Here is a 25,706-nt window from a genome sequence, read left to right on the forward strand (position 1 = left end):
GCGGGTCGAGCGTGCATGTGGTGAGGTTTGATATTGACAGGGGGGTGGAGAGCTGATCTTTTGTCATGGTGGAGAAGCTGGTTTTGGAGGAGCAGGGGTGAGCAGCTAAGAGGGGCAGTGGGCGCTGTGGGCCAAAGCTTTCTCTGATCGTATCGATCTTCTGTTTAAAGAAAGAGGCAAAGTCTTCAGCAGAAATGAGAGGGGAGGGAGGAGGTGCAGGGGGACGGAGTAGAGAATTGGAGAATTGAAAGTGTTGAAAAGCTGTTTAGGGTTGTGAGACAGGAAGGATATGAGAGATGAGAAGTAAGTTTGTTTTGCGGCAGTGAGCACGGACTTGAAACTGGCGAGGGACTGCTTGTATGCAGTGAAGTGCTCGGCAGAGCGGGATCGCTTCCATCTCTGCTCAGCGATCCTAGAAGCCCATCTCAATTCTTTGGTCAGGCTGGTCAGCCAAGGCTGCCTGTTGATTGTACGAATTTTGCTATGCATGAGCGGGGCAGTCGAATTGAGTGTTGCTGTTATTGTGGTGTTATAAAAAGCAACAGCATCTGTGTCATGAAGGGAGGCTATGTCGGTAAGAGGGAGAAGGGACTCAGAGAGTGATTGTAAGTTGAGATGTTTGAGATTTCTGCGAGGGAGTTTGTGGAGTGGGGGTTGCACACTAGGAGAGGAGAGGGAAAAGAATGTCAGTAGGTTGTGATCAGACAGGGGGAGGGGTGAATTAGTAAGATTAGTAAGGGAGCAGAGGCGGGTGAAGATGAGGTCCAGCGTGTGACCATCTTTGTGAGTGGCCTCAGAGGACCATTAAGTGAGGCCAAAGGAGGCATTCAGTGATAGAAGTTTAGAGGCAGCTGAGGTGGAAGTGTCAATGGGGATATTGAAATCACCCATGATGATAGTGGGGATGTCAACAGAGAGGAAATGAAGTAGCCATGTGGTGAAGTGGTTGAGAAAAGTGGAGATGGCTAGTTCTGGGGGGCAGTAGATGACAGCCAGCTGGAGGTTGGAGGGGAATAGATGCGGATGGAGTGCACCTTAAATGAGGGAAGAGTAGCGGAGAGTGGTAGCGGGATTGGAGTGAAGGAGCAGTTGTTGGACAGGAGCAAGCCAAACCCTCCACCATGTTTGTTGGTGGAGCGAGAGGTGTGAGAGAGGTGGAGACCACCGTATGAAAGCGCAGCTGGAGAGGCCGAGTCAGAGGGGGTGAGCCAGGTTTCTGTGATGCCAAGGAAGGAGAGTTTGTTGGTGATGAAGAGGTCATGGATAAATGGCAGTTTGTTGCAGACGGAGCATTCCATAGTGCTCCAGGTAATGGGACCGGGGGAGTGGGGGCTGTTTGAATGGGTATGAGGTTGTCATAGTTTGGAAAATATACGGAGGATCGAGGTAGGGGGTTAGAAATGAGTGTGGGGATGTGTTGGGGAGGGCCAGGATTTGGGGATATATCCCCAGTAGTGTTGAGCGATACCGTCCGATACTTGAAAGTATCGGTATCGGAAAGTATCGGCCAATACCGGCAAAGTATCGGATCTAATCCGATACCGATACCCGATACCAATACAAGTCAATGGGACTCAAGTATCGGACGGTATCCCTGATGGTTCCCAGGGTCTGAAGGAGAGGAAACTCTCCTTCAGGCCCTGGGAACCATATTAATGTGTAAAATAAAGAATTAAAATAAAAAATATTGCTATACTCACCTCTCCGACGCAGCCTGGACCTCACCAAGGGAACCGGCAGCGTTCTTTGCTTAAAATGCGCGCGTTTCCTTCCTTCCGTGACGTCACGGCTTGTGATTGGTCGCGTGCCGCCCATGTGGCCGCGACGCGACCAATCACAGCAAGCCGTGCCTATTTCTGCATTCAGGACCTGAAATTATGTCACGGCTTGCTGTGATTGGTCGCGTCGCGGTCACATGGGCGGCACGCAACCAATCACAAGCCGCGACGTAATTTTAAAAATGCGCGCATTTCCTGCCTCCCGTGACGTCACGGCTTGTGATTGATCGCGTCGCCCATGTGACCGCGACGCGACCAATCACAAAGCCGGAACGTAATTTTAAAATACTGAATGCCTAGAAGGACCTGAAAATTACGTCACGGCTTGCTGTGATTGGTCACGTCGCGGCCACATTCATGATTGGATTCAACCCACGTCCGTAAAGAGCCTTCAGAAATTTTTGGGTTTTGCAAATTTTTATCGCCGTTTCATTGCTAACTTTTCCATCATGGTTAAACCCTTGACCGATTTGACGAAGAAAGGCGCTGATGTGGCGAATTGGTCCTCTGCGGCTGTTTCTGCCTTTCAGGAGCTTAAACGTCAATTTACTTCTGCTCCGGTGTTGCGCCAACCGGATGTTTCTCTTCCGTTTCAGGTTGAGATTGACACTTCTGAGATTGGGGCAGGGGCCGTTTTGTCTCAGAGGGATCCTGTTGGTTCCTTGATGAAACCGTGTGCCTTCTTTTCCCATAAATTTTCGCCTGCTGAACGCAATTATGATGTCGGCAATCCTGAGTTGTTGGCTATGAAGTGGGCATTTGAGGAGTGGCGACATTGGCTTGAGGGAGCTAAGCACCGTATTGTGGTCTTGACCGATCATAAGAATCTGATTTACCTCGAGTCTGCCAAACGGCTGAATCCTAGACAGGCTCGATGGTCCTTGTTTTTTTCCCGTTTTGATTTTGTGGTCTCGTATCTTCCGTGTTCTAAGAATATTAAGGCTGATGCCCTTTCTAGGAGTTTTTTGCCTGATTCTCCTGAGGTCCTTGAACCGGTCGGCATTCTGAAAGAAGGGGTGCTTCTTTCTGCCATTTCCCCTGATTTACAACGGGTTCTTCAGGAATTTCAGGCTGACAGACCTGACTGCTGTCCAGTGGGGAAACTGTTTGTTCCTGACAGATGGACTAGTAGAGTGATTTCTGAGGTTCACTGTTCTGTGTTGGCTGGTCATCCTGGTATTTTTGGTACCAGAGACTTGGTTGGTAGGTCCTTTTGGTGGCCTTCTTTATCACATGATGTGCGTTCTTTTGTGCAGTCCTGTGGGACTTGTGCGCTGGCCAAGCCTTGTTGTTCCCGTGCTAGTGGGTTGCTTTTGCCATTGCCGGTCCCTGAGAGGCATTCCTATTTCCATCTATAGGGGTATTTAGTCCTCCGGCTGTGTCGAGGTGTCTAGGGTTTGTTAGGCACACCCCACGGCTACTTCTAGTTGTGGTGTTAGTTCAGGTTTTGCGGTCAGTACAGTTTCCACCTACTCCAGAGAAAGTTTCATGCGGCTCCAAAGTCACCGGATCATAACATATTCCATCATGTTTTCCATTCCACCTGAGAGCAGTGCTGCTAGTGCTTTACAAAGAAGCTCAGTGCGTTGAGGCAGTGGAGGAAGCTCTGCACAAAGAGGGAGCAGAAGCAGCGCCTCGGCACAAGGCAAGACCTAACTGTGGCAAAGATTTGTGTCCCCGCCACAAATGTCTACACCATCACAGATGGCTCCAGTCAGCAGGAGGCAACGTTTCCCTCAGATGGTAACAGACTACATGTCTTGCCCTCTCAGTGTTCTCCCACACGGCTCTTCCCCCTTCAAGTTTAGGGTCTCTAAGCTGGATACATGGCCAGAGCTTAGCCATTATGCATTGGAGGTGATGGCTTGCACTGCTGCTAGTGTATTATCGGAAAGCATCTTTAGTGCCGCAAGTGGTGTACTAACAGACAGTCGCATGCGACTATCCTCCGATAACGTTGACCGGCTTACTTTTCTGAAAATGAGCAAGGCCTGGATCTCATAGGAATTTGCCAGTCCTCTTCCAGATTAAATAATTGTTTGGCAACAGTCAACACATGCTCCAGTGTTATTGGGGTTCAGTAACGTCAGCTGATCCCCAGCTGTGTGTCCGGCAATGTCTCCCTGTCTGTCCACATTCACACTACAACTGATATTATTCTTATTATTATTATACATTTTAATAGCGCCATTTATTCCACGGCATTTTACATGTGAAATACGGGGCAAATATAGACAAATACATTAAACATGACATATGGGAACATAAGGAGGGAGGACCCTGCCCGCGAGGGCTCACAGTCTGCAGGGGACGGGTGATGATACACTAGGAGAGGATAGAGCTGATTGTGCGGCGGCTCAGTAGGTTCAGGATCACTGCAGGCTGTATGCTTGTCGATAGAGGTGAGTCTTCAGGTTCTTTTTGAAGGTTTCTATGGTAGGCAAGAGTCTGATGTGCTGGGGTAGAGAGTTCCAGAGTATGGGGGAAGAACGGGAGAAGTCTTGAATGCGGTTGTGGGAAGAAGAGATGAGAGGGGAGTAGAAAAGTATTGAGAGGGTCGGAGGTTGCGTGTTGGTAGGTACCAGGAGATAATGTCACAGATGTATGGAGGAGATAGGTTGTGGATGGCTTTGTAGGTCATTGGAAGGGTTTTGAACTGGAGTCTCTGGGCGATAGGAAGCCAGTGAAGGGCTTGGCATAGGGGAGAGGCTGGGGAATAGCGGGGAGACAGGTAGATTAGTCTGGCAGCAGAGTGTAGGATGGATTGGAGTGGTGCCAGAGTGCTAGAGGGGAGTCCAGAGAGTAGGAGGTTGCAGTAGTCAAGGCGGGAGATGATAAGGGCATGCACTAGTGTTTTTGTGGTGTCGCGGTCAAGGAATGCGCGGATCCGGGAAATGTTTTTGAGTTTGAGGCGGCAGGAGGAGGCAAGGGCTTGGATATGTGACTTGAAAGAGAGGGCAGAGTCGAGAATCACCCCGAGGCACCGGGCATGTGGGACTGGGGAAAGTGAGCAGCCATTGACATTGATGGATAGGTCTTGTGGAGGGGTAGAGTGAGATGGGGGAAAGATGATGAATTCTGTTTTGTCCATGTTCAGTTGTAGAAAGCGAACAGAAAAGAAGGCTGAAATAGCAGACAGATAGTGTGGGATTTTGGTGAGTAAGGAGGTGAGGTCAGGTCCGGATAGGTATATCTGCGTGTCGTCAGCATAGAGAGCATAGAGATGGTACTGCATACCGTGGGATTCTATGAGCTGTCCCAGACCGAAGGTGTAGATGGAGAAGAATAGGGGTCCTAGAACAGAGCCTTGAGGAACACCGACTGACAAGAGGCGAGGTGAGGAGGTGGTGTGGCTGAGGGAGACACTGAATGTCCGGTCTGTCAGATATGACAAGATCCAGGAGAGGGCCAAGTCTGTGATGCCAAGAGATGAGAGGATTTGTAGCAGAAGGGAGTGGTCCACAGTGTCAAAGGCAGAAGACAGGTCCAGGAGAAGGAGGACAGAGTAGTGTCGCTTGCTTCTGGCAGTTAGTAGGTCATTGGTGACTTTTGTTAGGGCAGTTTCAGTTGAGTGATGGGAACAGAAGCCAGATTGTAACCAATCAAAGAGGGAGCAGGAGGAGAGGTGGGAGGACAGATCAAGATGGACATGTTGCTCCAGCAATTTGGAGGCATAATGGAGAAGAGATATCGGGCGATAGCTAGACACAGAGGATGGGTCGAGGGAGGGCTTTTTGAGGATGCGTGTGATCTTGGCATGTTTGAAGGATGAGGGGAAGACACCTTTTGTGAGTGAGAGGTTGAAGAGGTGCGTTAGGGTTGGGATGAAGACCGTGAAAAGGTTAGGGATAAGGTGGGATGGGAGCGGGTCGAGCGTGCATGTGGTGAGGTTTGATATTGACAGGGGGGTGGAGAGCTGATCTTTTGTCATGGTGGAGAAGCTGGTTTTGGAGGAGCAGGGGTGAGCAGCTAAGAGGGGCAGTGGGCGCTGTGGGCCAAAGCTTTCTCTGATCGTATCGATCTTCTGTTTAAAGAAAGAGGCAAAGTCTTCAGCAGAAATGAGAGGGGAGGGAGGAGGTGCAGGGGGACGGAGTAGAGAATTGGAGAATTGAAAGTGTTGAAAAGCTGTTTAGGGTTGTGAGACAGGAAGGATATGAGAGATGAGAAGTAAGTTTGTTTTGCGGCAGTGAGCACGGACTTGAAACTGGCGAGGGACTGCTTGTATGCAGTGAAGTGCTCGGCAGAGCGGGATCGCTTCCATCTCTGCTCAGCGATCCTAGAAGCCCATCTCAATTCTTTGGTCAGGCTGGTCAGCCAAGGCTGCCTGTTGATTGTACGAATTTTGCTATGCATGAGCGGGGCAGTCGAATTGAGTGTTGCTGTTATTGTGGTGTTATAAAAAGCAACAGCATCTGTGTCATGAAGGGAGGCTATGTCGGTAAGAGGGAGAAGGGACTCAGAGAGTGATTGTAAGTTGAGATGTTTGAGATTTCTGCGAGGGAGTTTGTGGAGTGGGGGTTGCACACTAGGAGAGGAGAGGGAAAAGAATGTCAGTAGGTTGTGATCAGACAGGGGGAGGGGTGAATTAGTAAGATTAGTAAGGGAGCAGAGGCGGGTGAAGATGAGGTCCAGCGTGTGACCATCTTTGTGAGTGGCCTCAGAGGACCATTAAGTGAGGCCAAAGGAGGCATTCAGTGATAGAAGTTTAGAGGCAGCTGAGGTGGAAGTGTCAATGGGGATATTGAAATCACCCATGATGATAGTGGGGATGTCAACAGAGAGGAAATGAAGTAGCCATGTGGTGAAGTGGTTGAGAAAAGTGGAGATGGCTAGTTCTGGGGGGCAGTAGATGACAGCCAGCTGGAGGTTGGAGGGGAATAGATGCGGATGGAGTGCACCTTAAATGAGGGAAGAGTAGCGGAGAGTGGTAGCGGGATTGGAGTGAAGGAGCAGTTGTTGGACAGGAGCAAGCCAAACCCTCCACCATGTTTGTTGGTGGAGCGAGAGGTGTGAGAGAGGTGGAGACCACCGTATGAAAGCGCAGCTGGAGAGGCCGAGTCAGAGGGGGTGAGCCAGGTTTCTGTGATGCCAAGGAAGGAGAGTTTGTTGGTGATGAAGAGGTCATGGATAAATGGCAGTTTGTTGCAGACGGAGCATTCCATAGTGCTCCAGGTAATGGGACCGGGGGAGTGGGGGCTGTTTGAATGGGTATGAGGTTGTCATAGTTTGGAAAATATACGGAGGATCGAGGTAGGGGGTTAGAAATGAGTGTGGGGATGTGTTGGGGAGGGCCAGGATTTGGGGATATATCCCCAGTAGTGTTGAGCGATACCGTCCGATACTTGAAAGTATCGGTATCGGAAAGTATCGGCCAATACCGGCAAAGTATCGGATCTAATCCGATACCGATACCCGATACCAATACAAGTCAATGGGACTCAAGTATCGGACGGTATCCCTGATGGTTCCCAGGGTCTGAAGGAGAGGAAACTCTCCTTCAGGCCCTGGGAACCATATTAATGTGTAAAATAAAGAATTAAAATAAAAAATATTGCTATACTCACCTCTCCGACGCAGCCTGGACCTCACCAAGGGAACCGGCAGCGTTCTTTGCTTAAAATGCGCGCGTTTCCTTCCTTCCGTGACGTCACGGCTTGTGATTGGTCGCGTGCCGCCCATGTGGCCGCGACGCGACCAATCACAGCAAGCCGTGCCTATTTCTGCATTCAGGACCTGAAATTATGTCACGGCTTGCTGTGATTGGTCGCGTCGCGGTCACATGGGCGGCACGCAACCAATCACAAGCCGCGACGTAATTTTAAAAATGCGCGCGTTTCCTGCCTCCCGTGACGTCACGGCTTGTGATTGATCGCGTCGCCCATGTGACCGCGACGCGACCAATCACAAAGCCGGAACGTAATTTTAAAATACTGAATGCCTAGAAGGACCTGAAAATTACGTCACGGCTTGCTGTGATTGGTCACGTCGCGGCCACATGGGCGGCACGCGACCAATCACAAGCCGTGACATCACGGAAGGAAGGAAACGCGCACATTTTAAGCAAAGAACGCTGCCGGTTCCCTCGGTGAGGTCCAGGCTGCGTCGGAGAGGTGAGTATAGCAATATTTTTTATTTTAATTCTTTATTTTACACATTAATGTTGTTTCGATACCGATACCCGATACCACAAAAGTATCGGATCTCGGTATCGGAATTCCGATACCCGCAAGTATCGGCCGATACCCGATACTTGCGGTATCGGAATGCTCAACACTAATCCCCAGTAATGATATTAAACTTGATCCGATTAGGCCTCTGCCTACACTCAGTTTCTAGTATTTAACCTGGGCTTCAACACTGTCAGTTGCTGCTCGGAAGTGCCATCTGCACAGTAAACACATGCTCCAGTGTTATTGGGGTTCAGTAATGTCAGCTGATCCCCTGCAGTGTGTCCGGCAATGTCTCCCTCTCTATCCACATTCACACTACAACTGATATTAAACTTGCTCTGATAAGGCCTCTGCCTACACTCAGCTTCTAGTATTAACCCTGGGCTTCAACACCACCAGTTGCTGCTCAAAAGTGCCATCTGCACTGTCAATACATGCTCCAGTGTTATTGGGGTTCAGTAACGTCAGCTGATCCCCTGCTGTGTGTCCGGCAATGTCTACCTCTCTGTCCACATTCACACTACAACTGACAATAAACTTTCTCCGATTAGGCCTCTGCGTACACTCAGTTTCTAGTATTTACCCTGGGCTTCAACACCGCCAGTTGCTGCTCGAAAGTGCCGTCTGCACAGTCAACACATGCTCCAGTGTTATTGGGGTTCAGTAATGTCAGCTGATCCCCTGCTGAGTGTCCGGCAATGTCTACCTCTCTGTCCACATTCACACTACAAATGATATTAAACTTGCTCCGATTAGGCCTCTGCCTACACTCAGTTTCTAGTATTAACCCTGGGCTTCAACACCGTCAGTTGCTGCTCGAAAGTGCCGTCTGCACAGTCAACACATGCTCCAGTGTTATTGGGGTTCAGTAATATCAGCTGATCCCCTGCTATGTGTCCGGCAATGTCTACCTCTCTGTCCACATTCACACTACAACTGACATTAAACTTGCTCCGATTAGGCCTCTGCCTACACTCAGTTTCTAGTATTAACCCTGGGCTTCAACACCGCCAGTTGCTGCTCGAAAGTGCCGTCTGCACAGTCAACACATGCTCCAGTGTTTCTGGGGTTCAGTAACGTCAGCTGATCCCCAGCTGTGTGACCGGCAATTTCTCCTGCTCTGTCCACATTCACACTACCACAGATTTTAAACTTGCTCCGATTAGGCCTCTGCCTACACTCAGTTTCTAGTATTTACCCTGGGTTTCAACACCTTCAGTTGCTGCTCAGAAGTGCCGTCTACACAGTCAACAAATGCTACTGTGTTATTGGGGTTCATTATCATCTGTTGATTCCCTGCTGTGTGTCCAGCAATTTCTCCTGCTCTGTCCACATTCACACTTCTACAGATTTTAAACTTGCTCCAATTAGGCCTCTGGCCACGCTCTGTTTCTATTATGTACCCTGGGCTCAAACACCGCCAGTTGCTGCTCAGAAGTGTATTTGGCATGGATACTCCCTTCTGCACAGCCTGGTTCCAGTATCGTCAGCTGTTTCCGGGAAGTGTCAACGTTACTGTGCCTCCAGTACATTGTCCTGTTGGGTTGCGGCCGGGTTAGCCAACTGTATGGTGCTTGCAGTTTAGGTGCTTCCTATGTGGGCTGCGGGATCTGGCAATGAAGGCTGGTTCTGTAGTGCCAATAGGACAAGCACCTCCTGTAGGACTGTGGGTTTCAGTAACTCAGGCCAGATCGTGGCCTTGTAACTGTTTTTTTTTTCATGTGTACCTTCTGCTAGCCATCCGGGTTCCAGTACCATCAGCTGGTTCCAGGCAGTGCCTTTGGATTAGGTGCCTCCTTCTCGCTATCTGAGTTCCAGCAGTTCCAGCAACGTCTGCTGGTCCTTGGTAGTGCTTTCTGGCACAGGTACCTCCTGCTTAGTAACTGGGTTCCAGTACCATCAGCTCGTCCTCGGTAGTTCCATTGGCTCTTGTACCTTCAGCTACCATCCGGGTTCCAGTACCATCAGCTGGTTCTTTGGAAGTCAATCGTGAATATGTCCCTCTGAGTTCCATTAACGTCAGCTGATTCCAGGCAGTGCCTTTGGATTTGGTGCCTCTTTCTCGGTATCTGAGTTCCAGCAACATCTGCTGGTCCTTGGTAGGGCTTTCTGGCACAGGTACCTCCTGCTTAGGACCGGGTTCCAATACCGTCAGCTGGTCCTTAGAAGTTCCATTGGTTCTAGTACCTTCTGCTAACATCCGTGTTCCAGTACCGTCAGCTGGTTCTTTGGAAGTCAATCTTGAGTATGTCCCCCTGAGTTCCAGTAATGTCAGCTTGTTCCAGGCAATGCCTTTGGATTAGGTGCCTCCTTCTCGGTATCCGAGTTCCAGTAATGTCTGCTGGTCCTTTCTTAGTGCTTTCTGGCACAGGTACCTCCTGCTTAGTAACCGGGTTCCAGTACTGTCAGCTGGTCCTTGGTAGTTCCATTGGCTCTTGTACCTTCTGCTAACCATCCCGATTCCAGTACTGTCAGCTGGTTTTTTGGAACTCAATCTTGATTATGTCCCCCTGAGTTCCAGTAACATCAGCTGGTTCCAGGCAGTGCCTTTGGATTAGGTGCCTACTTCTCGGTATCTGAGCTCCAGCAACGTCTGCTTGTCCTTGGTAGTGCTTTCTGGCACAGGTACCTCCTGCTTAGTAACCGGGTTCAAGTACCGTCAGCTGGTCCTCGGTAGTTCCATTGGCTCTTGTAGCTTCAGCTACCCATCCGGGTTTCAGTACCGTCAGCTGGCTCAGGGCAGTTCCTCAGCCTTCTTATACCTTCTACTACATTTCCAAGCTCAAGCTTTTTGAAATGTTTTTTAGTAATCACTCTGTCCCTGACGTGACCCTGAAGACGACGACCCTGAAGACCACCCCAAAAACCACCCCAAAGAAGATGACGACCCTGGAAACGACGACCCTGGAGACAAAGACCCCGAAGATGACGACCCTGATGACGACGACCCTGAAGACCATGCCAAAGAAGACCAAGAAGATGACCCTGAAAAAGATGACCAAGGGGACAAAGAACAAGAAGACAACCACCAAGATACAGAAGAACAAGAGACAGAAGACCAAGAAGCAGAAGAACAAGACGCTGCAGAACAAAAAGCAGAACATTAAGCATAAGACTAAAAATGGGAGCAAAAGATATTATCTAAATTATAAGCAGAAGAAGACTAAGCAGTGTATGGGAGTGAGTCTGTTCCTCTTCGTGGTGCCCCTGGAAAATACCTGCTGCTGCAGGACAAACTGATCGCGGACAAATCCTGTTGTAAATCTTTTGTGACAGCCGGCAGATCGGAAGGTGTAATCTTCAAACTTTTATAGATAACAACTACAGGAATGCCTGTCACAAATAAGAATATTATGAAGAAGAAGAATATGAAGAAGATGAAGAAGTAGAAGATGAAGAAGAATAATAGTTGAATAAGAAAAATATGAAGAATGTAAAAAAACGAACAATAGGAAGAAGGTGAAGAAAAAGATGAATAAGGTGAAGAAAAAGTTGATGAAAAAGGTGCTGCTGCTGAGGATGATGAAGGAGAAAGTGTGGGAGAAGTAAAAAAGAAGGTGAAGAGCATAGTCAAACATAAATATCTGACAAGATATAAAAAATCTTAACATAGTCAGTATCTTTGTAACTCCAAACGTTGTAAAAAAAATTAATTCCTGCTCTTTCATTTGATTAGGCTAAACCTCTATGCCTTTAATGTCTCCTCCACCTCCCCCAATACATTCTACATTATTCTTAGTTGTTTTCCTTCATGTAGAATTAACCTACAAGGAAAGAAAGGGTTTATTTTAATTCCGATATTTGTGTCCCATTGACTTGCATTGGTTTCCGGTATCAGAATCGGCGATATCCGATATTTTTTGGGTATCGGTCCGATCCAATCCTATCCGATATTTCCCAATATCGGAAGCTATCGCTCAACACTATTGGTAACATTAACATATATAACTCAAGGTGAATATACCTCTTGTTGTTTAGCAAGGAAGGCATCGATGAGGTTTCTCTGATTGTTTATGTCCAGTTCTTTCTCCTTTCTTGTAAATGTCTCCGTTATAAAACTCTGCATAAGATTGTGGTTTTCAAATATCTTATTGTGTTCCCCTGGAAGCCAGCGAATCAGTGAAGGAAAACTGTTGTACAGCTTGATAAAAGAGCAAAAACATTTTCAATTCAACATTGCTATATGTTAGCAATGTATATATAATTCTACATGTATGAGGTAACTATAATTTGAATTTTAACCCTTAAAGGTATGTTTTTTTGTTTTCTGTCCCTTCGTTTTTTTTCTCTCCCTTCTTCAGGGGTCCGACCTTTTTATATTTTCCATTATTATAGCTTTATGACAGCCAGCTTATTTGAGCGCTGACTTATAGTTTTGATCATTCATTTCATCATGCAATGCAGCGAAAGTTGGAAAAAATGTTGAAGAGACGAACGAAAAAATTTGAGTGGAATTGAATTCTATTCCAATTTTACAAAAATTCTGCATTCGTCAAAAAGCAGATTATTTTTTTAATTCCCTTCCATGTCGGTTCAGCAAAGTGGACTTCAGAATATTAATAAAAATATCTATTTAAACTTACCGTAACACTCTCTTCTTTGGCCCCTCTGCAGCTTACAGTCACTGGTCTGGTGCTCGCCAAACCTTCAGATTGACACCGCTGAAGCTAAAATTCTAAGGCCTCTGACACTGGGCCAGGACTTTTGGGGTTTGATTATGTCTGGGAGAGTCCTGTGCAAGCGTGTGCTAGGTTATTTGTATATTATGACGCCAAGTGGGAGAGATCTGCAGAAGCGACAAGGACTGGACAGGTGGCAGTGTGGAGGGGATAGAGAGGTAAGTGGTGAGAATAAGGATTTGTTTTGCATTTTTTTACGTCTTTTGTTATGCTATGGGTCTGAAAAGATCCCAGAACATAATAAGAGACATTTAAATTTGTGGAGAATGACTTTTCCATTTATTGAATTTTTTGGGAAAATACGAGCAAACAAGTGATCTCCAATTTTGTCTGATCAGCTGATCTCTAATTACAGCCATTCCAAACTTGTAAGGCTTTTTTTTATATCTTACTACATAAAAAACTGAGGACTTTGTTAAAAAAGATTGGCGAATGGCAGGCTTTTCTGATATCCGTAACTTTTTCCATTTTTCTGTCATGTGGGGCACTTCGGCTATATCTGCCGATGCACCCCTAACCGAAGGCCCGTTCTTGTCATGCTAGGGTTAACTCATTGCAGTGACGTGTGTGTGTCTGCCTTGTGTGCTCTCTCTTTCCAGTATGTGACCCTCCTCCTTCTTATAAAGCTGCTGCACCCTGGCTTCCGGTCTCTCTCATCATCTTAGGTCCGGAGCAGGTTCATTTACTATTTACTTACTGCAGATTATTGCCCATTTGTCACATTCAAGGGGCGACAGTGTGAATGTGCAGATAAATCTTGTGTTCCAGCTAATATTTTTAGTTATGCTTTAGTTTCTAGCACTTTTTACATAAAGGGCGTGTCCTCCCTTTTGGGGCTGTGCTTTTTGTCTACAAAGTTCCCATGGTGTGAAACAGTCATGTCTGGGTCTTGTTCTGCCCCAATCTATTTTGAGCCCTGCTGAGACATAGTGAGGTGAACTAGAAGAGTTAGGGGCCATCCTGATTGGGCACATCTTGTGGCGATGGGATGGCTTAAAGGGGTCATCGTGACTTGGTACATCTTGTCGTGATGAAATGGTTTGTAGGGACTATTCTGATTGGATAGAGCTTGTCGCGATGGGATGACTTGTAGGGACCATCCGGATTGGGTAGATCTTGTTGCGATGGGATTGCTTGTGGGGATCATCCTGATTGAGTACATCTTGTAGCGATGGGATGGCATGTATGCTCTTCTGATCAAAATAGTGTCAATGAAGTTTCCTATGTTATATTCATGTACTATTACTGTTTATTTACTTATGATAGTGTATTTGCTCATTTGTTTTTATCCTAAGTTTTGCATCTAACAGTGGTAGAAAAAAAACTTACTTTGACCATAGCACTTTCTGCAATCTGGACATTTTCGTTGATTAATCTCATGAGCTTCAGGATTGTGGGATCATCATATTCAAATCTATGATCCAGCAGTAAGGACACAATTATATTTGCGACGGCAGCATTTATAATGGTTAGATTATTAAAGGGTTTTCCTGAAAATATAAAAAATATATAGCAAGAATATTAAGTCATGAAAATAAATTGTCTATTCCTAAAAGGGCTCATCATGGGCTTTAAATATTCTACAAATGTCCAATCTATGGGGTCCTAATGCCTGCTGTGGTCTTCACTAGTGTTGAGCGATACCGTCCGATACTTGAAAGTATCGGTATCGGAAAGTATCGGCCGATACCGGCAAAGTATCGGATCCAATCCGATACCGATACCCGATACCAATACAAGTCAATGGGACTCAAGTATCGGACGGTATTCCTGATGGTTCCCAGGGTCTGAAGGAGAGGAAACTCTCCTTCAGGCCCTGGGAACCATATTAATGTGTAAAAGAAAGAATTAAAATAAAAAATATTGCTATACTCACCTCTCCGAGGGAACCGGCAGCGTTGTTTGCTTAAAATTTGTGCTTTTCTTTCCTTACGTGAAGTCCCGGCTTTGTGATTGGTTGCGTCGCTGTCACATGGGCGACGCAACCAATCACAGCAAGCCGTGACGTAATTTCAGGTCCTTAAGGATTTAAAAATTACGTCCCGGCTTTGTGATTGGTTGCGTCGCAGTCACATGGGCGACGCAACCAATCACAGCAAGCCGTGACGTAATTTCAGGCCCTTAAGGATTTTAAAATTACGTCCCGGCTTTGTGATTGGTTGCGTCGCAGTCACATGGGCGACGCAACCAATCACAAGCCGTGACGTCACGGGAGGCTGGACACGCGCGCATTTTAAAATGCGCGCTTGTCCAGCCTCCCGTGACGTCCCGGCTTGTGATTGGTTGCGTGGCGGTCAACCAATCACAAGCCGGGAGGCTGGACACGCGCGCATTTTAAAATGCGCGCTTGTCCAGCCTCCCGTGACGTCCCGGCTTGTGATTGGTTGCGTCGCCCATGTGACTGCGACGCAACCAATCACAAAGCCGGGACGTAATTTTAAAATCCTTAAGGACCTGAAATTACGTCACGGTTTGCTGTGATTGGTTGCGTCGCCCATGTGACTGCGACGCAACCAATCACAAGCCGGGACTTCACGTAAAGGAAAGAAAAGCGCGAATTTTAAGCAAAGAACGCTGCCGCTTCCCTCGGTAAGGTGCAGGCTGCGTCGGAGAGGTGAGTATAGCAATATTTTTTATTTTAATTCTCTCTTTTACACATTTTTACATTAATGTTGTTTCGATACCGATACCCGATACCACAAAAGTATCGGATCTCGGTATCGGAATTCCGATACCCGCAAGTATCGGCCGATACCCGATACTTGCGGTATCGGAATGCTCAACACTAGTCTTCACTGAATTCATGTGCTTCTCACCAATCAGAATCATTTTTTGCCACAAGGAGTTCATGTTAGCCTATATGGTATTCCTTTTGCTGTACAGAAAGAAAGTAAGCCCTTTTAATTCCACTCTACATCCTTGATATGAAAATGTCCATGCTGATATCATAAATAGTGATGAGTGAACCTCTGGATGTTCGGATCCGGTGGGTTCGGCTGAACAGTTAAAAAAGAGTTTGATTTGTGTACCAGAACAGTACCTGAACCTGAACCCAGACCCCATTCATTTGAGAGGGGGCCCAAATATTCATTGTTTTCAATGCTCTCATCTGCATGACTGCACAGCGAATACTATCCTATCATCATCAGTGGTATGATCATTACCACCAGTCAGAGATCTGTGGTTCCCATGTTGTCAGATGACAGAATGAACCAGCATGTAAAAATTATAGGGTATAACTCAGGAGACTCTTTGCATGGAACAAGACAACTACAGGACACAGTTTTATAAGTGGCAAAGTCTATATTATCACACCATGATTCAAACAGGTGCAGAGAGAAACTCAAGTCCACAACACTTGGTGTAAATATAAAACACAGCTTAGCAGTCTATAGGAAACTTTAGAGGAAAATGCAATCACGCAGAAAGTCTATGAAGCACAATTATTCTTCAGGATACTTGACACGAATAAGTCCTTGTTTTAGTCCAAACACAGATAGATATGCTTATAAGGCAGTTCAAATAATATCTTAGCTCAACCAGGCAGGCCTGGGTAATAGTCTCAGGTTTTTGCAGCGCAGCAACAGCTTACATGTCAGGAAAATGCAGATGGAAGTAAACACGAGCAGCAGATGAAGGAGGATTACTGGAAAATCGTATATACAGCAGGAACTCAGAGCAGAGTAGCAGGATCACCACACAGGTTCACAGGAGCAGGTATATAGCTAGGGAGTCATCAGAGTCAGGAGCTGGATGCAAGGCAGAATACTCTAGCACAGAGTGAAGGCTGGGGTGGAGTTTTATAGCAGAAAGACAGTGCACATGAGACCAAAGATGCCATCTTGGAAAAGGGCAATAATGCACAAAAGGTAAGAAAAAATGTTCAGAGTCCTGACATTACTCCCTCCTTAGAAGCGGCCTCAGGACGATCCTGGACCTGGTTTCTCAGGGAATCTCTGATGACTATAGGAAGCTTCAGAGGAAAATGCAATCATGCAGAAAGTCTATGAAGCACAATTATTCTTCAGGATACTTGACATGAATAAGTCCTTGTTTTAGTCCAAACACAGATAGATATGCTTATAAGGCAGTTCAAATAATATCTTAGCTCAACCAGGGAGGCCTGGGTAATAGTCTCAGGTTTTTGCAGAGCAGCAACAGCTTAAATGTCCAGCAAATGCAGATGGAAGTAAACACGAGCAGCAGATGAAGGAGGATTACTGGAAACTCGTATATGCAGCAGGAACTCAGAGCAGAGTAGCAGGATCACCACACAGGTTCACAGGAGCAGGTATATAGCCAGGGAGTCATCAGAGTCAGGAGCTGGATGCAAGGCAGAATACTCTAGCACAGACTGAAGGCTGGGGTGGAGTTTTATAGCAGGAAGACACAGTGCACATGAGACCAAAGATGCCATCTTGGAAAAGGGCAATAATGCACAAAAGGTAATAAAAAATGTTCAGAGTCCTGACATTACTCCCTCCTTAGAAGTGGCCTCAGGACGATCCTTGACCTGGTTTCTCAGGGAATCTCTGATGAAAATGAGAAATCTTCTGTTGGGCATTGATTAGGGTTGAGCGAAACGGGTCGGCCATTTTCAGAAGTCACCGACTTTTGGCAAAGTCGGGTTTCATGAAACCCGACCCCTGTGTGGAGTCGGCCATGAGGTCGGTGATCTTCTGAATCTGGTATCGGAATTCCGATACCGAGTTCCAATATGTTTGCGATATCGGTAATCGGTATCAAAATCCATATTTGAGTGTAAAATAAAGAATCAAAATAAAAAATATTGATATACTCACCCTCGGACACGCCCTGGTACTAACTGGCAGCCTTCCTTCCTAAGAATGAGCGCATGAATGACCTGCGGTGACGTCACGGCTTGTGATTGGTCGCGTGAGCGGTCACATGGGCGGTCGCGACCAATCACAAGCCGCGACGTCATCTAAGGCCCTTCACGTGCTCATTCTTAGGAAGGAAGGCTGCCGGAAAGAAGCAGGGCACATCCAAGGGTGAGTATATACCTAATAGGAATATTCTCACCCTCGGATGCGCCCTTCTTCTTTCCGGCAGCCTTCCTTCCTAAGAATGTAAGAATGAGCGCGTGAAGGGCCTTAGATGACGTCACGGCTTGTGATTGGTCGCGACCGCCCATGTGACCGCTCACGCGACCAATCACAAGCCGTGACGTCACCGCAGGTCATTCACGCGCTCATTCTTAGGAAGGAAGGCTGCCAGTTAGTACCAGGGCGCGTCCGAGGGTGAGTATATCAATATTTTTTATTTTGATTCTTTATTTTACACATTAATACGGATCCCAGGGCCTGAAGGAGAGTTTCCTCTCCTTCAGACCCTGGGAACCATAGTATCCTATTGCACTGCATTGGGTTTCGTGTTTCGGCTGACCCCGACCCCGACTTTTTTATAGGATCGGCCGATTTCACTCGACCCGACTTTTGAGAAAGTCGTTTTTCGTGAAACCCGACCCGATTCTATAAAAATAAAAGTCGCTCAACCCTAGCATTGATGTTTTCCACAGGCTCCCAAGAGTCTTCCTCAGGGGGGATATCCCTGCCATCTTATCAGATATTGGAGCCGATTCCTGCGAATCGTGGAATCAACAATTTCCTCCACCACAAATTGTTCTTGCCCATCAATAACCACAGGCTGTGGAGGTGGCACAACACATCCCTGGAAGGTATTAGGAGATACAGGCTTTAGTAAAGATACATGAAAAACTGGAGGTACCTTCATAGTCTTAGGCAGCTTCAGCCGGCAGGCCACAGAGCTCACAATACCATTGATCTTGAAAGGACCAATGAATTTCTGTCCAAGTTTTTGTGAAGGAAAGTATAACTTCAGATTCTTAGTTGCTAACCACACAGAATCTCCTACCTTGAACATGGGTGCAGGTTTACGGAATCTATCAGCCAGTCTTTTATAACGTTCTTGAGTTGTGGTCAGGGATTCCTTCAGAACCTCCAGATTTTGCCTCATCGCAGTCAGCCTTTCCTCCACTGCCGGAACCGGATAATTAATTGGAGACCTAGGTAAGATACACAGATGATAACCCAGATTGGCAAAGAAAGGTGTAAATTTAGTGGATGCGCGCTGAGAATTGTTATATGAAAATTCGGCTAACGGCAGAAACTCCAACCAATCATCCTGGAGATGGCTGACATAGCATCTTAGATATTGTTCCAGCATCTGGTTGGTATGCTCAGTCTGACCATTTGTCTGGGGATGATAAGTGGAAGAGAGACACACATTAATATTGAGTTCAGAGCAAATCCCCTTCCAGGATCTTGAAGTAAACTGTACTCCATGGTCAGAGATGATCTCATCCGGGACCCCATGCAACCGAAAGACATTCTGTATAACCAAGTTCACTGTATCTTAAGCTGAGGGGAGGCCGGTGCACAGAACAAAATGAGCAGCTTTAGTCAGGCGATCAACTACCACCATGATTGTATTCATGCCCCCCGATGTAGGCAGCTCCACAATAAAGTCCATTGATATAGACCCCCAAGGGCGGGACGGAACAGGTAATGGTTGTAGAAGACCCGTAGGTGCCACATGAGGAGTCTTGTAACGAGCACATACCTTGCAAGAGAGAACATAGTCCTTAGTATCCTTCAGGCAAGTTGGCCACCAGAAGAATTGGCTCAGGAACTCTTGTGTCTTCTGTACCCCCTGTCACCAGCCAACTTGTAGTCATGTACCAACTTGAGGATCTGCAGACGGACGACCTCAGGGATGTAGATACGTCAATCTCTGAACCACATGCCACCCTTAAAGACAAGATTAATATCCACAGGTGGGTTGGCCAGAAATACATCACCGTCATAGGCCTCCCTGCACTCCTTCCACAAGTCCTGATCGTGGATAACTCTGATGAAATTGGCTCAGATAGAATGGTCTTGGATGGGGCTCCAGGTACAGAATCCGCAGCATGGATTCGGGATAAAGCATCAGCCTTCCCATTACAAGAACCTGGGCGGTACGAGATAACAAAGTTAAATTGATTTAAAAATAAGTTCCAATGAGCCTGACGAGGAGAAAGACATCTAGCCGATCTATGGAACTCTAAATTGCGATGGTGAGTTAGCACTGTGATCTGTTGTGCAGCTCCTTGTAGATGATGCCTCCATTCTTTGAAAGCCGCAATAATAGCCACCAATTCCTTGTCTCCCACGTCGTAATTCTTCTCTGCTGAGGTTAGTCTATGGGAAAAGAAAGCACAAGGATGTAGAAGACCCTTGTCTCCAGTTCTTTGAGAGAGAATAGCCCACAAAGCATTATCAGAAGCATCCACTTCCACAATGAAAGAAAGTGTTGGATCCGGGTGTATCAACAGCGGTGCTGATGTGAAACAGATCTTAAGCCGATCAAAAGCTTCTTGAGCCTGTGATGACCACTTAAAGGGCTTTTCCTTCTTTGTCATGGAAGTAATGGGATGGACAATATCAGAAAAATTTCGAATGAAGTGTCTGTAGAAAATTGCAAAACCAATAAAACGTTGGACCTCCTTAACGTTCTTGGGTACCGGCCAGTCAAGGATAGCCTGAATCTTACCAGATTCCATGTTCAGCCCCTGGGGAGAGATGATATAACCTAAGAACTGTATCTCAGAACGATGGAACTCGCATTTCTCCGGCTTAATATACAGATGGTTCTCTTTCAGACGTCTTAAAACAGTTTTGACATGTTCTTTATGTTTCTGTAAAGAGTCAGAAAAGATTAGTATAGCGTCCAAATAGATCACCACAAACTGGTCCAACAAATGTCTGAAAATGTCATTAGCAAGGTGTTGAAACGTTGCAGGGGCATTACAAAGCCTGAAGGGCATCACAAGATATTAAAAGTGTCCATACCGGCATCTGAATGCTGTCTTTCACTCATCCCCTGGATGAATATGCACCAAATTATAAGCCCCACAAAGAGCCAGCTTAGAGAACACCTTAGCATGGCAGACTCTTTCCAGTAATTCGGGAATCAGAGGCAAAGGGTAACGGTTTCGTACGGTTACCTTATTGAGTTCCCGATAGTCATCACAGGGTCTCAGGGTCCCATCCTTCTTTTTTACAAAAAATATAGGTTCCCCTGCTGGTGAGGAAGGACGTATGAAGCCTTTGGCCAGATTTTCATCAATATACTCCTTTAAGGCTTGAAGCTCAGGTGTCGCCAAAGGGTATACATTACCAAAAGGAATAGCTGCCCCATGAAGCAGCTCAATGGGACAGTCATACTGCCTGTCTGGAGGAAGCTGATCTGCATTCTTCTTGTCACAGATGTCAGAGAACTCTTTATATGCTGGAGGTAAAGAAAATACCTGTACATGTGGTTCCGTAGCCGTGGACTCAGGGACAGCTTCTGTTAATGCTGAGTTGCTCCTTGTTGGAAAGATAATCTCTTTGGTCTCCCAGTTGATAATTGGGTTCTAAGAACGCAACCAAGGAATGTGTCAGGACTAGGGTTCAGCGAAACAGGTCGGCAATTTTCAGAAGTCGCCGACTTTTGGCAAAGTCGGGTTTCATGAAACTCGACCCGACCCCTGTGTGGGGTCGGCCATGAAGTCGGCGATCTTCTGAATCTGGAATCGGAATTCCGATACCGATTCCCGATATGTTTAAGATATCGGGAATTGGTATCGGAATTCAGATTTAAGTGTAAAATAAAGAATTAAAATAAAAAATATCGCTATACTTACCCTCTGACAGGCCCTGGTACTAACCGGGAACCTTCCTTCCTTAGAATCAGCCTTCCATGACCTTGCGGTGACGTCGCGGTGACGTCACGGCTTGTGATTGGTCGTGCGGCCGCCCATGTGACCGCTCGCGCGACCAATCACAAGCTGCGACGTCACCGTGACGTCACCGAAGGTCCTGGAAGGGCTGATTCTTAGGAAGGAAAGCTGCCGGAACGAAGCCGAGGGTGAGTATATTCCTATTAGGTATATACTCACCCTCGGACACGCCCTGTTTCTTTCCGGCAGCCTTCCTTCCTAAGAATCAGCCCTTCCAGGACCTTCGGTGATGTCACGGTGACGTCGCGGCTTGTGATTGGTCGCGCGAGCGGTCACATGGGCGGCCGCGCGACCAATCACAAGCCGCGACGTCACCGCGACGTCACCGCAAGGTCCTGGAAGGCTGATTCTAAGGAAGGAAGGTTCCCGGTTAGTACCAGGGCCCGTCAGAAGGTAAGTATAGCGATATTTTTTATTTTAATTCTTTATGTTGCACTTAAATATGGATCCCAGGGCCTGAAGGAGAGTTTCTGCTCCTTCAGACCCTGGGAACCATTGGAAACCCAATGCACTGCATTGGGTTTCGAGTTTCGGCCAACCCCGACCCCGACTTTTTTATAGGATCGGCCGATTTCACTCGTGAAACCCGACCCGATCCTATAAAAGTAAAGGTCGCTCAACCCTAGTCAGGACTCTGAACATTTTTTACCTTTTGTGCATTACTGCCTTTTTCCAAGATGGCATCTTTGGTCTCATGTGCACTGTGTCTTCCTGCTATAAAACTCCACCCCAGCCTTCATTCTGTGCTAGAGTATTCTGCCTTGCATCCAGCTCCTGACTTTGTTGAGTCCCTGGCTATATACATGCTCCTGTGAACCTGTGTGGAGATCCTGCTGCTCTGCTCTGAGTTCCTGCTGTATACACCAGTTTCCAGTAATCCTCCTTCATCTGCTGCTCGTGTTTACTTCCATCTGCATTTGCTGTAAGGTGCTGCTGCTCTGCAATAACCTGAGACTATTAACCAGGCCTCCCTGGTTGAGCTAAGATATTATTTGAACTGCCTTATAAGCATATCTATCTGTGTTGGGACTAAGACAAGGACTTATTCGTGTCAAGTATCCTCAAGAATAACTGTGCTTCATAGACTTTCTGCGTGATTGCATTTTTCTCTGAAGTTTCCTATAGACTACTAAGCTGCATTTTATATTTACACCAAGTGTTGTGGACTTGAGTTTCTCTCTGCACCTGTTTGAATCACCGTGTGATAATATAGACTTTACCACTTATAAAACTGTGTCCTGTAGTTGTCTTATTCCACGCAAAGAGTCTTCTGAGTTATCCTCTATAATTATTACAGGATACTCTAGCCATCTATTAGATGCACCAATTCTGGAGCCTTACCCTGCTCTTCTCACTTAGCCTGTTGCAGTAGCAAGTTTGGTAATATTTGTGGAGTTGATGTCACCTTTGTATTGTCAGGTGATATCAAGCCCGTGGATTAGTAATCGAGAAGTGTCTATAAGATGCCCCTCCTTTACTAACCCACAGTCATATTGTAAAAATACTCACTCTCAGAATTTAAGTCCTTTATTTGAAATAAAAATATACACCATTTTACTTTTTTATTTTCAAGTAAGTTATACTCACCTTTTGCCCATTCCATTGAAGGCCTTATCACCTCTTAAAAAACAGGAAATAATAAACAGCAATAATACTCACCTAATCCCCAGTTCATTGTAGCCCTTGTCTCTGGTAAAACAAATAATTGAATACATTTTATTTGTCCGACATATCGGCTGATGTATACTCCCATCAGTCGAAGCCTGCTCTCATTGTTATCAGTGACAACTGGCTGAGGCTGATGGGAGTAGTACTCTCTGACCAGTGGTTATGGTCTTACTGCGGATCAGAGCCACCAGTGTTTCTCGCGCAGTCATGGAGATGAAAAAGTAAGAAATGCCCGACGTCCAGGCTGCCAAAACAAATCAGTAACCTGGACTTCCTGGAGAAATTTGTGTTCAAACTTCATGCCTGAACAGTAGGCGTTCGGTACGGATCCTTAACTTTAATTTTCAGGTTCGCTCATATCTAATCATTAAGATGCGGAGAGAAGTGACCACGGCACTCAGGGATTCTTGGGAGGTGCTCAAGTTAGGGATCCAACCCGTATATATAACCAAAAATATACTTGGCACTCAGTAGAAATTCGTTGCAAGATTCAAACATAGATTTTTATTTTTCGGTGCATCCAGCTCAACATATATAAACGTTTTCGGTCTCTACAACTGAGACCTTCATCAGATACAGTTGTCAAAGCTGAAATGTACATACAAAAGAGACAAGAGAAATGCTTTTTAAACAAAGAAAATACTGATGCACAATAACATAGAAAAAATACATAAAGATGAAAGGTGCGATCCATACTATACTATTAAAACAGTCTGCATGGAGGCATAAGTAATGGCATACAGCACGGGTGGCAGAATAGGTGAATCCGTCCTAGAACTGCGTGCGGTGTGAATCCTGTACAAAAGGTGCTGGAGAGTGTACACGTGTTAAGGTTATACTAGGTAGAAGAAAGAAAGACAAGCAACATGAGAACTTTAAATTCTATGACCACGTGGTGGATCTAAAATTACATCGAATGCACTGTCCTAGGTAGAGGATACGGGAAGTGGAATACCCTCCACTGATGAGTGTGGGGATATGCGACTAAAGTGCACAGTGAGCTACCTTTAAAAAAGGGAGAATAAGCATCAGAGTAATGAGACCAATGAGCTACACAGGTGATGGGGCACAAGTGCCCTGTATGAAACATGCCAGATAGTCTACGGGGTGACCACCAGAATACCCAAAAGCTAATGTATAGTATTGGGCTAAACGCGGCCCAAGGAGGAATACCTGGAGACCAAAGGTGGTGTGCGTGAGTCACACACTGGGTGTAATGCTAGCCAGGGAGCGGGAGCGCAAGGCGCCTGCAGGGTAGAATGAAATACATATGAGCGCTGCAGGGCTGTCAAGAAAGGATCCAGTCTAATGGGTGTCCTGAGCCTAAATGTCATACCTGAGAGAATGCAGGTCAGAATGAAGCGCTCTTGGCAGGGCGAGATATTCGCAGGGTGAGGAGCGCTGTGGGAGACAGATATAGGCAGAGGGTTAAACTGGACTGGAGCCAGGCTGGAGACTTGACAGAGCCAGCGCTGGGCTAGGACCGGCTGTGGGTTTACCTGAAAGTCACCGATGCCAGGGGCGGTGTGGACGCTGCGCTGAGAAGTAGGGAAGTGCTCCCGGGGCTGCTAGGAGGAACGCAGCACTTCCGGGTTTAAGAGCGCGCTGGGGAGCGTCACCTGACGCCTGACGTCATCGGGTCATGTGACCGGAGAAACCGGCGCATGCGCAGACGATCCGATATGGATAGCAGAGGGGATAAGCGCTGCAGGAGCTGGTGCATGCGCAGTGGGCCCCAGGGAGTAAAGTGAATGGCTATAGGGCTGCATAGTAGTACACCAGAGTGTCCAGGCTAGATAAGGAGGACTGGGGAATCTGGCTGATGTGGGGTTGAACACCCCAAGGATATCTGGGCAAGGGTCACCCCGGGTATATAGAGAACTGATTAACCCTCTATATAGGCATGTGGTGAATACTATACCGTGTGCGGTGCTCAGTGCGATGAGTAGATTTAACGGTTCTGTAAAGAGAGACAGAAATGAGTAAAGATTAAAAATTAATGAAACAGGTATCATGTTACATTACAGTGTGCATCCAAAAGGTGCTACAAAGCATGCAATCAAAACAATTTACATGTACAATATTACAAATAAGCCGAGACGTCGTAGTCTCTGTTGAGTCCCTTTGGTTCTAAGGTTTGCAAGGAATAAATCCAGTAGGCCTCCCTTTTGAGGAGTAAACTAACACGGCTTTGGCCCCTTCTCGGAGTATCTACTTGTTCCAGGACCTGAAAACGGAGCTGAGAAATATTGTGGTTTTGTTTGGAGTAATGGTAAGGGAGAGGTAGATGTGTTTTATTGCAACGGATTGTGGATTTATGTTGGGCCACTCTATCTCTTATTGGCTGTGTGGTTTCCCCCACATATGCCAGCCCGCAGGGGCATTTGATGACGTAAATAACATGTGTAGACTCGCAGGTGAAGAAACCTTTTATGGGGATTGCTTTGCCCGTTTGGGGGTGGGAGACTGAGGGACCCTTCTGGACATTGCTGCACTGTAGGCAATTCAGACAAGGGAATGTGCCTTGTCTCTGGGTCTGTAGAAACAAAGCAATCCCCATAAAAGGTTTCTTCACCTGCGAGTCTACACATGTTATTTACGTCAT

General features: G+C 46.6%; 1 protein-coding gene across 1 annotated transcript in view; it reads right to left on the reverse strand.

Annotated features, from left to right (window-relative positions):
• The window catches only part of LOC143808696 (cytochrome P450 2B11-like), a 127,838-nt gene that overhangs the window by 38,736 nt on the left and 63,396 nt on the right, over positions 1-25,706 (reverse strand). Inside the window, exons 5-6 of the mRNA XM_077291618.1 lie at positions 13,957-14,117; positions 11,913-12,089 (exon numbers count right to left, since the gene is read on the reverse strand). Of these exons, the coding sequence (XP_077147733.1) occupies positions 11,913-12,089; positions 13,957-14,117 (338 nt within the window). The remainder of the gene's footprint in view (positions 1-11,912; positions 12,090-13,956; positions 14,118-25,706) is intronic.

This window comes from Ranitomeya variabilis, chromosome 2 (assembly GCF_051348905.1).
Source record: "Ranitomeya variabilis isolate aRanVar5 chromosome 2, aRanVar5.hap1, whole genome shotgun sequence".
In the NCBI taxonomy this organism is placed as follows: domain Eukaryota; kingdom Metazoa; phylum Chordata; class Amphibia; order Anura; family Dendrobatidae; genus Ranitomeya; species Ranitomeya variabilis.